The following is a 16,055-nucleotide window of genomic DNA, read 5'->3' on the forward strand; positions in this document are numbered from 1 at the left end:
CCTCGATTTGAGTCCCTTTAGGACTAAAGTGGGAGGAAGTTTTGGACAAACTCCATGTCCTGACACTTTCACTGCACCTGGTTAAGGTAGATAACTAGAATTCTGAGTTCCTCTGCTATCTTCCTTATTTGTAAAATAGTATGAAAAAGAAAGTGATTGAAGCAAATGTGGTCAATACTATGAGGTCAGATACAAAATTACTTCCTTAGCTGTTAGGCAAAATTTGTAGTAGTTAGCATTCTTTCTAAATGAATGAAATAGGAGATAGAACAGCTTGTTAATTAATAGATATTTAATGGAGCAGGTTCTTCTAAGGTAATTGAGTGGTCCCACTCACATGATACAAGGAAAAAAAATCAAATTGAAAGCTTTTTTAGTACAAAACACTAAATACCTGTGGCATAAGTGATGTAGAAAACAAGTGGGTGGTGGGAGAAGACAGCTGCATGGGAAGAGTGAAGAAGACAACAGAGATTAAGAGGATACTACAGCACATGGTTGAAGCCTCTGTCAGAATGCACATCCTTTCACACCTTTGCAGCTTGACTTTTCAGGACAAGGAAGGATGGCTGATCAGCTTGCCTTCATTCTACAGGAAATCCTCTGGGAAACAACCAAGACCCATTTTCTCTACTTGCTCACCCTTTGCCATCACCAGTTACCCTAGCATTGAGGGATTGAGCACTACAGTCTATTCAAAGTCCACAGAGCTGGAACAACCAAAATGGAACCAGAAGAAATTCCTCAGAGATTATCCTAGACCTCAGGAAGTTACACAGGCTCATAGACTCATGGTTGGATCCTCTGTGTGCGCAAAAAAAAAAAAAAAACAAAAAACCCTACAGGGACTTGAATAAAAGAAGGAACTAAGTAAAGCTCAAAGAAGGGTTTTCATCTCACATCACTCAACAGAAACTCCTTGTCCTCAACAGAAGTATGCTAGGTCAGGCCAGGTAGGATTCTTGCCTGAGTAATACTTCTTTGCCTCCACACACAAAACCCAGGTGGCAATCTTACAGTTGGCTATATATTCAGCTTTGAAACAACTATGATGAGTCTCCCAAATATATGGCAGAGTACTCCCAGTGAAACACTTTGAAGTAGTGATGCATAGATAATTTTGAATATTCCCCTTTGAATAGGGAAATTCAAAGTGTAAGCAGAGCCTGTGTTTTGAAGAAGCCTTCCTGCGGAGGGTGTCCTATTATATGTAAATACTACCAAGAATAGCATGCAAATATGGTCATTAGGGAAGGTCTGAATTTCTCCAGAGCAACTTCAATTTTGAGCGAAGGTACTTCAGCCTTCAAAGGCAACAAACTCCGTGACTCAGCAGAAGCTGAAACTGAAAAGGCCTGTTTCAGCAAGGGCCAAGTGGTTTTCAGATGCTAAAGTATGCAGAGGATTTTCTAATGCCTTAAACTATTTTCCATGTTGCTCTCCTATTGAGTTAGTTGCAGACATGCAAAAAAGAGCTACTACCTATTCCCTGATTACAATGTTTTGTTATCAACTGTGATTGCATTTATTTTTATATTTGGAGCTGCTTCTGTTTTCCAGTATGGAACTTACACTATAGATGGAAAAAGAAGGAGGGGGAGGAGGATGCAAAGACCCCTACCCAAGCTAACCTCCCAGAGAAAGTGCTTAGTTGTTTGGGATATGAATAACTTTCTAACAAGGATGAGGAGAGACAAAGTTTTCACTCCTCAGCTGCCTAGCCTAGAAGAGTTAGGTGCATGTTATGTATTACCCCACACTCCCTTATATAATCCTGCAAAAATTTGACATGGACATCATGTAAATGTATTTCATTACATTAACTGAATTCATGTCTTTGTTAAAAATACAAACCTTTAGACTACTTTTCATAAATTTGCCTCTAGACCAAGTTACAGTAAAAAGACAGTGTGAGGAAATAGTATGACTACACATATTTAAATAGTCACATTCAAAATTTCATAGCTTATACTCATCAGCTTTCCCCCTGCAGTTATATAAATGAAAATTAAATGTCATTATATATCTTTCTTGGTCTAATCTGTTTATGTTTGATGTTGAAAATAATTTTAGCATTGATTTAAATGACCAAAATCCTGGAACTCATGTGAGCATTTTCTGTCAGTTTTAATGGGAAGCATGTCACTGTGGTCTAGGCTTGTTTCAAGGAGCAATTTAAATGTCTGAACATTTTCCCTTTTATACTGGTCTAAGCTCACATGTCTCATTTTGTTGCGCAAATTTCCTCAACACAGCAGCGGAGACCTTTTTAAGTGATGGGAGAGGCCACAATCCCCAAAAGCCATTACTTCTCACCAGTGACTCCCCTGGCTGACTCTCCTGACAGCATATCACTAACCCAGTACAGGCTGTCCCAGATTCTCTGCCTCCAGCACTCAGCTTCTCCAGCACTTACAAGGAGTTAAGGCAAAACCATCAGTGTAAAAACACGTCTGCCTTTGTCCAAGGTGCTTTTGCAATGCGAATGCCAGAAAACTAGGAAGCTGGATGCAGCATTTTGGCTACCAGGCGGAAAGAGTGAGGGCAGCCATTTTAGAGGAGGCTGGTTTTACCACATTACTGACCAGCTGGATCTATTTAAACTGTTTATATTCATGGTATCCATTGATAATACTCAACATGTTTACGTCCACATCATCTGCTTCATAGGGTCTTTGGTAGTGCTCCAGGTTAGGAAGTATTTAAGATAAGTTTAAGACAAGCATTGTGGGGTTTTTTTTTTGTTGTTTTTTTTTTTTTTTTTCTTTGTGTCTATCAAAATACCTTTTAAATAGGAACAGGAACAAATAAGCTCTTCCTGTCTCAGTCTAGTGATGTGCTAGCATCATGTAATTTACATCTGACACACTTTTCCAGGATTGGCAGAGTCTGGGTGTGAATATATCCTTGGGCACAGTCAAAAGCACATGATTTAAGCCAGGGAAAGGCAGTCATCATCTTTTCCGAGCTGATTTTGAAGCCCCATATTTCTGGAGTAATTATGTTAGAATAAGTTAAAATAAAATGGAGAACACTCAAATAGTGTCATGCAATGAGGCAGAAAATACATCTAGGTAGTGATTTCTCAGACATGAATTATGTTTCTGCCCCCATTGTCTATGTTAACAGTAGAAATAGAAGTAATGTAAGGAGTAGCTGTGTATCATCAAAGGACTGGATTTTTGCCAGAGAAATCCTCTAAGGGCCATCCGTTCCACCTCTGTCATCTGAGCTCTTTGGCAGATCTAATGCAAATGGCTGGAGAATGGCTGGAGAAGCATGACTTCTCATGAGCAGCATGAGAAGTCAAGACATCTTCAAGAAGATTATGGTAAATCTGACTATTTGAATAATACAGCACATTAAAAAAATATATGTCAAGCTCAGTAGAACATTCAGTCTTGCTAAGTTTGGATTAGGAGTAAATAGAAAGGAAAAATTCTACAGGAGGAAGATAAATCCTATTTTCTGCCCTGCTTTGTTTAAATTCTTGAAAAGGGAGCAGTGGTAATCCTGGGGGAATTACAAGAAGGATAAAAAGTAGTATTCTGTTGCAGCAGAATAGAAACAGACACCACCAAAACTGGAGGAGGTTTTGATCTGACATACTCAGAACTCTGGATTAACCAGTCAAGGTCACTTCAGAACTCCTACATCACTTGAAAAACTCTACTCCTTACATCACTATTTTTTTCTCTGTTTTGATCAATAACAAGCTGTAGAGAAACTCTGAGGGAAAGGCAGCATGGTGGTGGTGCACAGCTGAGCCAGTGTGCTACTGTTGAGTAGCACAGGAGTGCTGCAGACAGATGTGGGAGATGTGCCTCTGGACAAGTGACAAAAGTGCATTGCTTAAAAATTATGGATTTCAGTGGGTGAGGAAGGTACACTCATATAATTTGTTCTGGTTCTCAAACTATTACTGCAGTTTCCACTTTAAATATGGAAATATAATTTCTAAATTAGGAAATAACCTTCACAGTGTCTGCTCACAGTATTTAGAACATCTTGAAATTACATGATATGCATATAGATTTTAGGCTGTCTGTAACTTTTCCTTCTAACTTTACTCTTTAAAAACATTTCAAATTACTGGGACAGGGTGGAAGCCTTAAGATGATTTGCCTTTTTTGCAAAATACTGCTACACAAAACATAAACACGATTTTTAAATAATTAACAGGATGTGAATTTAGGGTTTATGTTTTTAATTACCTTCAGAGATTGTATTTTTGCATCTTTTCCAGTTTGAAATCAATATCTAACATATCCTTCTACAAAGGCTGAGAAGTGTGTGCTAGCATTTTATCACAGCTTATTTTGTGTCACCTGCAGACAAAGCAAATGCTGCTGCAGGGATGCACTGGGAGAAAGAGCTTAAAGAACTAGATGAATGGCATACAAAATTGCAATGACTTTGAAGTATATAATAAATGCCATCCACAGAAATAAATCTAGGTGGGAAAAATAGCCTCTGGGATGTCTTTACCTACACATGTACACACATGCATTACCACCAAAAAAAAAAAAAAATCACTCAGAGAGCTTTGGCATTGAAGCACTAAATTATTTCAGTTGTCCAAGATGCCCCATGGGACATACCTGACATTCAGCCTGTCTAGGAGACACTACATTTTATCTCAGGGTGAGCCCTTCTCTGAACACTTCAGTGTCCACCTTTCCAAGGGCATGATCCTTACAAAATGCTTGGAATGTCCTTCCATTTGTACAGACAAACTAGGACAAGCCAGCTTAAATATGACTCATTGTTATTATTTAAGGAAAACTTCAAGAAGTCATTCCTTGTGCTGGTACTTTTGTAGTATCTCTCAGAGCTATAAATCCACTACCACTGCCCTGCTTTTCTCCCATCTTTACTAATAAGAAGGGGAAGAATTTGGACTTAAAATAACAAGAAAATTTGCAAGTAAAACCTTTTATGATAATCACATGACCACAATATTTTGATTTTTCAAATAAAAGAAAGAGTTCAACTACCTTACATCTAGAGTACAATCCTGAAAAGCCAAGCACTGTATGATTTTATTAGTGATGGGGACATAAAGGTTGAAGCAGGAGAGGCAATATGCAAAATCCCAGCCTTATCAAAATCAGTACCTTTCTCTTATTGAGTTTGAAGAAATGAGGTTTTCATTTCAGAAACTGAAACTGTCACTTGAGCAATCTGATGGCATAGGTTAATGTAAACTAGATGCAATGATTTCATAATGTTAAATCTAAGGCATATATAAAAATTGCTTGAGAAATTATGTGACAATCTTTTAGGACTGTAATTTTTATAATAGTTTGCAAATAAATATGCATTTTCTGAGACTTCTAGCAAGATTTGTTCATGCTGAACATTACTTTGTTTCAGGAGTGGCAGAGACAATGCTTGTTTTTCCAGTTGTTGTGAGGGTGTCTGAACGTGGCCCTGTGGAATTTCAGTTCAAAGCAAATCCAGATGCATTAAATAAAGGACGCTTCTGAAATGCAGAGTGACTGGGGAAAAATGAACAAGGGAAGAATGAGTTTGGATTATCAGACTGAAACTAAAGATATCTATGGACATATGAAACAGTAAAAGACAATTAGAAAATGTATTTATACTAAATTAAAACTTTATTGACTAATGCTCTCCAGACAACATGATCTGACAAACTATGGTTGCATACATGCAATGAAGTTGAAGACAACAGTAGTTTAACATGGAATGTCAAACAAATTAATATAATGTATTAAATGAAACAATTTATCTGTGTTGCTGCAAAATGAAACCAAGCTATGTATTTCCTCGGTCAATCTGTGTTCAGCTAAGAGGCTATGCATTTGAAGAAACTGGTAGATTTCTTTAGCATATATTTCAAATAAATTAGCTAGAACTGTACTCTTTAAAAGTCCTTTCAACTTCACTTGCATTTCAAACATAATCTAACTGTAAACACTAAAGTTGCTAGAGCCATCTAGAAAGACCTAACTGTCAAACTCAGTGAACACTGCAGTTCAGTAAATGTGAATATTTAGAACAAGAAAAATACCAGTTACTGCAAAAGCCATTTAGGCATATTTTATTATTAATCCAGCACAAAGCACTTCTTCTAAGTTCCTCACATAAAAGACTAAAGCTTGCTTACAGTACTACATCTTCTATCATTCAAGCATCATTATTACCTATCAGGGAGATTGGCTAGATGACCTAATGGGTCTTTTCCACCCCTAACTTCTACAAAAGAGAATCATTCATGCCAGCAAGAACATGTTTCGCTACATCTTGGGCTTGATCCTGCAGATTTGTTGAGGCAAAACTCCCAACAACTTGAAAGAGAGATTTTCCAGAGCAAGACATCCAGGATTACGCCCTTTAGATTTTTTTTATTTTATTTTTAAAAGAGCATCCATTTAGGATACATGGAAAATATTTTATAGAATTAAAAAAATATAACAATGTGTGCTTCACTTACACTGAAGGAACCAGAGAATGTAAACACCATAGTGGCCCAGATCTTCACAACATCCATGAGAAAGTGTCAACTGCAAGTAACCTGTGTGCGTTTATTTCTCAGCCTATGCTTCTGAGGGTGTTTTGTGTATACCTTTACCTCCACATCCACACACATACTTACACCCTTAGTACACATAAAGGTGTGATAAAATTCACTAAAGGCAGTTGCTTGCTTGTCTTGATGCGTAAATCTGCAAGTGGCAGCAAACTGTGTTTCATATAATACTAAAGAGACTCTACGTAAGTAGCAGGACACAAGTATCGCTGTGGGCAAGACTGTGTCGTCACTGGTTCCACATGTGTGGAGCCATCCCATTTACGCACATCACAAAATACACCTGCATGAAGGGCTGGAAGAGCAGGTGACCAAGGTATTTCTTGGTGGGCCATGCCTGAAATTTGAATTGAACGACTCAAAGACTGTAAATTGTCCTCACAGGAGCCTTCCAACAACCCAGAGGACCATGTAGGAAAGTTTACCTTCAAAGTGCACTTTCTAAGAATGGAATGTTCTTGACAGGGAAATGATCAGAGGCAATCCTGGACTTTTTTGCATGTTGAATAGGAAAAATGTTTTCATCTTCAGGTAGCACTTCACCCTGACAAATGTGAGTTCCGTTATTATTGGGTTTTAGTATTACAGAAGAATCTTTAGAAACAAACATGATAGTACACACATACACATACACTCAGATATTTACAGCCTTTCTAGAAAAACAGCCCTTTACCTTAGTACTACCTTTTTTCCTTTTTTTTTAGTATTTAAATTCTTTAAACCAGCTACATTAAATATCAATGTGTACTGTACCACCCCACACCAACCCCACACCCCCCAAAGAACCAGCAAGTGTTTTAAAAGTTTGTTTGCTTGTTTGTTTTGCTTTTTTTTTCTTTTATGATTGTTAAAATCTCCTGCTTGAGACTGTTAAGTACCACCTCCACTGGAAAAAGATCAGCACTGACGGCATCTTCCAATGCACGTCGTTTCGTAGTTGAGCAAGTACTGCATCAAGAAGCTTAGATCTCCAGGTCGTCAGGTCGAGGCCTGCTGCTGGCTCGGCTGCTGGCTCTGCTGGGAGGCCTCTGGTCCACAATGGTGAGGGGCTGCAGCTCATGTCCTGACGCTAGTTTTTTCGTGTTCTGGTGCTCATCGGAGAAGTCGAAGGGCTGGGCGTGCGAGTTGGAGATGGTGCTGCCAGCCTGCCCCATTCTGTTCTGCTCCGCGCTGTAGTTGGCCCAGTTTTGCTCGCTGGCTTGCTTATTGTAGTTACGACAGGAGGAGTTGTTCCTGTCTCCAGTAACAAGCTTGTACCCTGGGGGAGACATGGGAGACAAGGGGGCGGTCGGTGACGAGCAGCCATTGTAATAAGCGTATTTGGGGGAGCCACAGTCCTTGGAAGGGCTCATGGCACCGCTGTGGGAGTAGGGGTCGGTTTTCCCTTTCACACGATCCTTGACACCCTTGAAGAACACGTAAAAAAGCTCAATGATGTTCAAGGCAAGAGACACCAAGGACACCACCAGCATGAAGAGGATGAAGATGGTTTTCTCAGTTGGACGGGAGAGGAAACAGTCCACTCTATGTGGGCATGGGTCTCGCTCACAGGTGTAGATGGCATTCAGGCTAAACCCGTAAATGTACCACTGTATCAGCAAGAAAGCCACCTCGAAGACAGATTTAAACAGGATGCTGATGATATAAGTACGGAGCAGTCCCCCACGCATCTTCACTTTGCCATGCTCTTCGATCCCATACTTGAATTTCTTAATTTCTATTTGCTTGAGATGCATATCCACATTCACACCATCATTTGCCACTACTTTAAGCTCTTCTTCTCTTTTGTTCAGCTTCTCTTCTTTCCTCATTACGTAGAACACATGTGCCAGGTACAAAAGGGTAGGTACAGACACAAATATGATCTGCAGAACCCAAAAGCGTACATGGGAGATGGGAAAGGACTTGTCATAGCAGACGTTCTCACAACCGGGCTGTTGAGTGTTACACCGGAATGCAGACTGTTCATCTCCCCAAGCAGATTCAACTGCTGTTCCCAACAGCAAGATTCGGAAAATGAAGAGGACAGACAGCCACACTTTCCCTCCTGCAGTAGAATAGGCTTGAACTTTATCAAGAAGTTTTCCTAAGGCACTCCAATCACCCATCTTCACAGGATGCTGGCTAAACAAGGACACAAAGGAAAAAAATACCGAGGGTTAAGTCAGAGCTTTAATACCTTTGACAAACTAAGTCACTGATCAATGCTAATAGAGCAGTGGTGTCAGCTTTGTTGTAATTAATGTATTTTACACAATCTGAAGAGAAACTGGAGTTTTAGTAAGTCTGCAGGTGAAGAGGGAACTCCGGGAAACTGAAAAGAGAAAGTAACATATTATGTCTCAGAGCACAATCGAAAAAGTTCCTAATTTCACTCCAGTTTTCAGGAAGCCCATGATAACCCTCAGTGACCACTGCAGTTGACTCAGCTTCCTTGATGGCAGCCACAGTTCAATGACCTACACCTGCCTCAGGTGAAAAACAGCTGTGACACACAGCTGAAGCAGGGTGTTGAATAAGTAGTAGCACTGCCTAAATATGCTAGGAATACATGAAAGATTTCTCATTTTCAGTGAGGATTGATCATTCAATGCAATTTTTATGTTCACTCTTTCAGATACTAAAAAAGCAAACCACAGTATAACCTAAATACAATAGGTTACCTTAAGTTAATATTAGCGTCGCATACCCAAAGATCTACCTTTGCAAATTACATGCAGTTTTTCCTACACAGCAATATTAAACTGAGCTTCTGCCTGTAACTTCATAGCATGTAATATATTTAAGGGTATAGCTCCTAATGATGCCAAGTTTATACTCTACTAAACTTCAGAAAAAGTGTTTGTTGTCTAAATTAAGCTTGTACATTAGTATATGCATCAAGAAGATCAAAGAAATCATTCTTTACCTATAGTTTTATGAAGGAACAAGCAATTGCAAATACATGAAACACAACTAAGATCGTGTTACCATATTGGAGGAACTGGTTTCCTGTTTATCTGTGATTTGCTTAATTCATTGGAGTTTCAGGTTTGTATTTGCATCTTTTTGTATTTAAATTCCTTCTTTGTTTAGAAAAGAAAAGATATAGCAGGAAAAAGAAGGTAAATATGCTCTGTTTGTAAGGCAACTCCTGGCTTGCAATTTGCATTCCAAGTGTTGAACACTGCAAGTTTAAAGTGTCTTTCCTGACTTGAGTTTTAAAGTGCGGTTTCTGGGACAGCTTTCTCAGGACATCTGGAAATACACAGGATGACATAAAATAAATGAAATCATTTGCTTGATATTCTAGGTTCCTAGGAAGAACAAATTTCACTATAGATTTTTATCAAATGGAGAATGGCAATCTTATTAAAACTTATATTTTAACTTGCCTGACATGAAAAAGCATGAAATCACATGAAATCAGGATCCTAAGAGGAAAAATAATCATGAAGTTTCCCTTTTCATGTGAAAGCTGCTGGGCACAGATATTTGTTCCATGGATGCTGAGTAATCCCTTCCTGGTATTAACAGTTTTGATAATGTCCCCACTGCATCATGGATATATTCCCTAGTGAAGGTCATTTATAGAATATGCGCTTTTTGGAGAATTCATAAAATGGGAAATTTTAGCACCAAGGAGACTTGCTTTCAGGAAGCGGTGAGTCACTGGGAATACAAGATTATAAACCTGGCAAACTCAAACATAACAATAGATGCCAAATAAAAACACACCATTCCTGCCACCGACCCTAAGAGAGTAATGGGAGACAAGTGTTTAAAGTACTCGCTCTGATAGCTCTGAGATGCCAATTATCTTTGAACCCCTGAAAAATACCCCAGGGCCATTTCCTCCTCTGCCTTAACAGCTGGCTCTTAAGTTCAGCCACTGCAGCCTGTTGACCCTTCCTCATGTAATTAGCTCTTCTCATGAATGAAGCCCCATCAAAGGATGGGGTCTGCTTCAAACTTTTAAAACTGGAAGCCTCTGCCGGAAGGAGCAAACAGAGCATGTTTGTCTCTGACACATTCCCTCAGCCATCCTCAGCTTTCATCCTTCCCAGAAAAAGTGAGTTTGTCTTTTTGGGCTGGAGCGGCAGAGAAGGAGTCAGGCAGAGAAGTGCGGAGGTCCTTGGAAAGGCTGGAATGAAATGTGGCCACGTTCCTCCTCAGGCAGGGATTGTTAAAACAGAGAACAGCCTGTAACTATACAACACGTGAAGTTTGTTTCAAAGGCAAGCTATTTGCTCCATGTCCTAGTGCAAGGGGACAGAAGGAGCCTTTTTCAAGTAACAGCTTCTTGATTTAACTAGTCAGCTTTCCAGTGACTAGAAACTATTGGGTTAACAGACTTTCCTCAGACTCAACGTACTTTTTTTTTACTGTCTAAATGTTATTTCAGATTGAAAGCCTGATTAAGAAAACAGAGGTTATGTTATTTCTAGGCAGTTATGTGTTGTTTGTTTTCTAATTACACTCCTCTCTGGTTCATTAATGCAATATGATTTACTTCAGTTTTGACCTACTTAATCCCACACCTGCAATATTTGGAGAATTTACTCCCTATTTTTTTAATTTGCTTCAGCATGCAAAACTGCTAAGTTTCATTTGTGTCCGCTGGCAATATAAACTCCAGGAGGAAACATTCCATGCTTGAATTACTCATACATAGTTCTGAAAAGCAACTTTTTAAAAAAGAGATCAGTTACATGCTAGCCTTTGCCAGTGATAAAAAAACCCACATCAATTCAAAACATTGTACTGTTAATCAGATAACCTTTTGGTGGCACAAATATATTATTCCTTTTCTTAAGTGGATTCCATTGCTGTATGAAACACAGTACTTTGCTTTGTTGTAGAGAAAATTCATTCATCGGATCTAACTTGTTTACTTTCAGGTCACTGAAAGACCAGTTTTATTAAGCGATTACAAATCTGTTTACCAGGTATAAAAAGAGGTTTTGTATCAAACAGGTACTTAAGTATTCTAGCTTTGTAATTAGTTTGAAATGGTTGGCAGACAACCTTTAAAAATAGCTCTTTAGCTTTCTGGACTTTAGCTTGTTTTAACACTTCCAAATACCTTAAAGGAGTCCACTGAATGACACAGGCTGGCCTATTCAATTCATACAAATTCAGTACTTCAGGAGTTTAAGGATATGGCTGATGATGAGTACGTGCATTTCATGAGTTCCTAATGATTAATACTTTACAGGATCATAACCTTCTCTGAGGCAGACTAATGCTGGCCTAGCAGCATTAAAATCCAGCAGTCTTTAAATGATGGATTTCTTCCAGGTCCTACTGTGTGTGGGTAAAGGCAGGGAAAAAAATCCATAGAGCAGCAGGAGATCTGACAACATTCGTCTGCATGGGTTTAGGATGACCACATATATAAGACATTTGATTTGTAATCCACAATTAAGAAATTCTAGAACTATTTTTTATGGACGGCATTCTTCATGTCATCTGGTTCATATTTTCCAAGAAGAATAATGCAAACTCAGTGCTGTGGTAATGTCCTAGGTCTGACTACAGTGATAGAAGGTCACGTGCCAGTGGATGGAAGAGCAGCAAGGGTTAGAGTGAGTTCTAAAGTGGGATTGTGCAGCTGAAGTAATTGGGAAACAGGCCAAAGCTTTGGTTTTCCAAACTTTTCTTTTTATTTGTGCTCACACACACCTAGACAACAAAAGAGAAGGCTCTGGACCCTGAACACAAATCAGTTTGAGCATTTCCCAAAAATAACATGCATCGCAGAGAAAGAAGCTGAGATGTACAACTCATTGAGTTTGGACCTGTTGGAACAGGGAAGGCTAGCTTTCCAAAATCTTATAAAAATAAGCAAATGCCTTGCAGACATTCCCTTGGGAAGGTGTAGTTCATATATAGGTCTGCAGATGAGCTTCAGTTCATTTCATCCATCGGACAAAGGTTACGCACAAAATGGTTGCAGTAACTAGAATTTAAAGTGTCACAATTGTGGTTTTTCCTTTGTCTGCCAGTACTGCTGGTGGTCAGTCACTACCAGATCTACCTCTTAGCCTCTGCCTTTCCCATCTTGTACCCTCCACACCTAATTTAATTTTAAAGCATATTTGCAAAGGCAACTGTAAGCACTTTCTTAGATGTTCCCTAGTTGTACAAGTCAGGTCTATCCTCTGTATTAATGCTCAGATTCATCCCTCTCCTGACTCATTTTGGAATTAAGGGAAGGCATGCTGAATTCCCTGAGGGAGCCTCAGGCCCTCAGATGCTCCTGCTTGAGGATCTTGAAATCTGGATATCTAAATACATAAATGGCACAAACAACAGCCCAGGTGCCTCAACACCAGATAAATTCAGTGAGCTACATGGGAAGGAGATACCAGAGATTGGGGGAAAGAGAGCAATGTATCTGATGAAAGAGATGCATTGCTCAATGTCCTCGGTCCTTCCCCATACCCACAGGAATCCTTGGCCCTGGTTCATTGCAGAGACAAATAAAATTAATCTCTTGGGCTTGCATAATAAGAGAGCTGAAATAACTTTTAAAGTGTTGAATCTGTCTGCACTCCTGTGCGTATTAGCATTCAGCTTTATGTTGCAAATCAAATCCCTTGTGTCCATCCCTCTCTTCCCTCTCCTGATCCCAGCCTGCCCCTTGCCTTTCTGCCATTCGGGTGCTTATTAGGTATCATGGGTCAGCGCCAGTGTTTGGCTTTGAAGTTTCTGAAGGAAACACTTCAGTAAACATCCCAAAGACTAGAGGCTTAAATTCTGCCGCGTAGTGTGCTGTCCAGATGTTAAAAATGGCAGGATGAAAGCTTCACGCAAGTCCTCGAACTTGCTCCCTATGCGCACACACACAGGGACGGACGTCAAGCAAAAGGTGTCCATATCCCATTTTTGTGCTCATTACCAGGGTTTTCGTCATAAGTATCATGTACAAAAATGAAATCCTCAGAGGAAATACGCTGCTCCATGATTCTTGCTGGTTATCTCAAGGCAAAATATGAGGACACATATAAGCACACAATATCCTTGTTCATGTGTTACTTGATAAGATAGACTCTCTGCTTTGTCTGTCTTTCAGCTGAAGGCTCTCTTTTCTCCTTCCTCGTGCTGCTTTGTAACTACTGGCGAGCAGCAGACAACAACTGCTATGAGGAATCACTCCAAGTCTCACAACGTGAAAATGTTTTTAGTTCTCCAAGAGATGCTGCTCAAGTATTTTTTCCTCTGCATTTTGACAATTAAGTCTGTGAGGTATTATACAGGGAATGTGTCATATGCGGATTATGTACAGTCCTTCCTAGACAACTTTCATTTATATCTACCCAAGACTTTCACAGACATTGCCAACGTGGTAAGGCATATCATGATATCCCACATTCCTTCTCTAAAATCCCTCACTGAGGTTGCTAAAACAGAGTAACTATATACAAACCAGGTTAAAAATCCATATCCCGTGTCTGGATTTTATCACATCTATTTTAAAAGAAAACGGGAAAAAAACTTATCAGGAAGACCACGTGAAAGTCACCACTTCAGTAGCTGCAGCATTTAACAAGGCATCTAATTAAGAAGCTTGCTCTGCTCAAACTATCAGGCATCAATCAGGATTTCCATATGAAAGCAAAACCTGTGGGGAAGGAATGGGACGCATCCAAGGCAAGGTCTCCCTGTTACTAACTTCTGATGCAATTTTGGTACAGCAGAGGAGAGTGAAGCGCACCTCGGCTTTTTCTTTAAAGGAGCTGAGATAGCCCGAGAGCGGTGGAGGGGAGAGATCGCTTGTGGCAGCAACAAATCTGCTCAGCCCGGCACTCACAACTTCGCCGCAGTTCCTCTTTGGGTTGAACAAGGTTACAAGTTGTAAAAGTGTAGCACTTCTAAAAAACGTATAGAAATGTGTGACAAAAGAAAGCAAAGAATTCCTCCAAGCTGGAACTTAGCACTTTAAGAGAATCTATTCTGTTTAGAGATGTGTGTTTTTAAACAAGTTCAACTCTCAACGCAGTAACACAGAATTCTTAGGGTGGGAAAGAAAAAAAAAAAAAAAAAAAGAAAAGAAGCTTTTGAGGAAAAAAAAAAAAAAAGGATACACAAAATGCTGAAAAATGAAAACTTTCAACTTACCCTTGCTGATCAGCAGTGAAAATGGATCAGAGCACTTCTTTGGAGGGTTAAACTAAAATGGAAGAGCACGTTCAGGCACTCAGACCTGTCTATTTAAACTTTAAAAGTCTACTGCTGTTTTGTGTTTTTCATCCTTCCTTCCCCACTAATGAAAGAAAAGTGCTGATCCCTCGTAAAAGTTTTTTTCTAACTTGGAACACTGGGAGAGCTTTTAACAAGTTTTCAAGCCTCTGACTGTGCGAGAGGAGGGGAGAGGGAGGGGACGCAGCCCGGGAGGAGGGGCGCTCTGCGGGCGGAGAGCACGGAGCTGGGGGAGGAGGAGGGAGAGGATTGAAGGCACAGCGAAAAACCAGCCCGCGGAAAGTCAGAGAGCATGGCAGTCCACTCTTGCTGATGTAACAAAACAAATACACGGGCAGTCAGCAGCCGCCCCACAGCCCCCGGTCACTGGGGCACCTGGGTGGCACGGTGACCGGATCTGGGCTCGCCTGAGACAGATGCCACAAGTTGATTCTCTGGTATGCACCAGGAGTTTCACTGCAGGGAAAGGCAGAAATGCAGTGAAAGGTATTAATGAGTAACCAGCGTGGACATTCTGGATGTGGGGGCTGCAGTCTCTTAGCCACCACTCAGGAGAGGAAGCCCTCCCAAGCCTTCTCTACTTTTTTGTTGAGAACACAGCCTTGCTTACTGAGGTCAATTTCCTTTACGTGCACACATGAAAGTACACACCAAGAGCAGCGTGTTTGTTTCCACGGAAGATACACACCACATATTTTTTTACTATTATTTGTGTGTGTATATGTGTGTGTGTCTGTCCCACGGGAGAAATGAAGACATGATCTCACATTCCAGGAAACTCTTTCCAGGAAACTTCAGAAAATAAAATATAATACAGAGAATCAGGCTTCAATAGTGAGAAATGTTCTTGATAATTTTTGAACACATTCTACAGAATAAAAGCATGCTTCAAAACTGATCTATGCAATTGGAACAAAACTAATTTGGCTTTGCTCCTGCCTAAACCCTGGTTAAACGCTCCTTGAAAAATGCCTTGTCTGTAACAGAGATTAATTTATTTCTTTATTTTAAGCTCCTCACACATGGAGTTCTAACTTCATTAGGAATTGGTCGTGTCCTTGTTCATGTCATGGAGTATTAGCTGCTCCATGGGACTTAAGAGCTTCTCTAGAAGTGTCCTGGTTAGATAGTTCTGCATAAAGTTTCACACTTTGGGTTGTACCAGGCTTACTTGGGTTTCAAGTCATGTTATTCTCAAGAGCTATTTCTGGGCTCGGTAGCATGGATAAGCATTTTTTGCTCTTTGAAGGGTATGGAGTTTTTCCTAGATAAAGGTCCTCTTTATAGTTTATTTTTGAAATAATGAGTTACATTC

General features: G+C 39.9%; 1 protein-coding gene across 2 annotated transcripts; it reads right to left on the reverse strand.

Annotated features, from left to right (window-relative positions):
- Window positions 1-5,598: 5,598 nt before the first annotated feature.
- On the reverse strand, window positions 5,599-14,875 carry GJA1 (gap junction protein alpha 1). 2 transcript variants are annotated; one of them, XM_053974263.1, is made up of 2 exons: window positions 14,660-14,875; window positions 5,599-8,676 (listed from the first exon to the last, which is right to left on the reverse strand). In XM_053974263.1, the coding sequence occupies exon 2, from the start codon at window positions 8,662-8,664 to the stop codon at window positions 7,519-7,521; it is 1,146 nt and encodes a 381-aa protein (XP_053830238.1). In that variant the 5' UTR covers window positions 8,665-8,676; window positions 14,660-14,875; the 3' UTR covers window positions 5,599-7,518. The 2 variants fall into 2 exon arrangements, with proteins under 2 accessions (XP_053830238.1, XP_053830237.1); XM_053974262.1 differs by having other exon boundaries at window positions 5,599-8,680.
- Window positions 14,876-16,055: the final 1,180 nt, after the last annotated feature.

Source organism: Vidua macroura, chromosome 3, assembly GCF_024509145.1.
Source record: "Vidua macroura isolate BioBank_ID:100142 chromosome 3, ASM2450914v1, whole genome shotgun sequence".
In the NCBI taxonomy this organism is placed as follows: domain Eukaryota; kingdom Metazoa; phylum Chordata; class Aves; order Passeriformes; family Viduidae; genus Vidua; species Vidua macroura.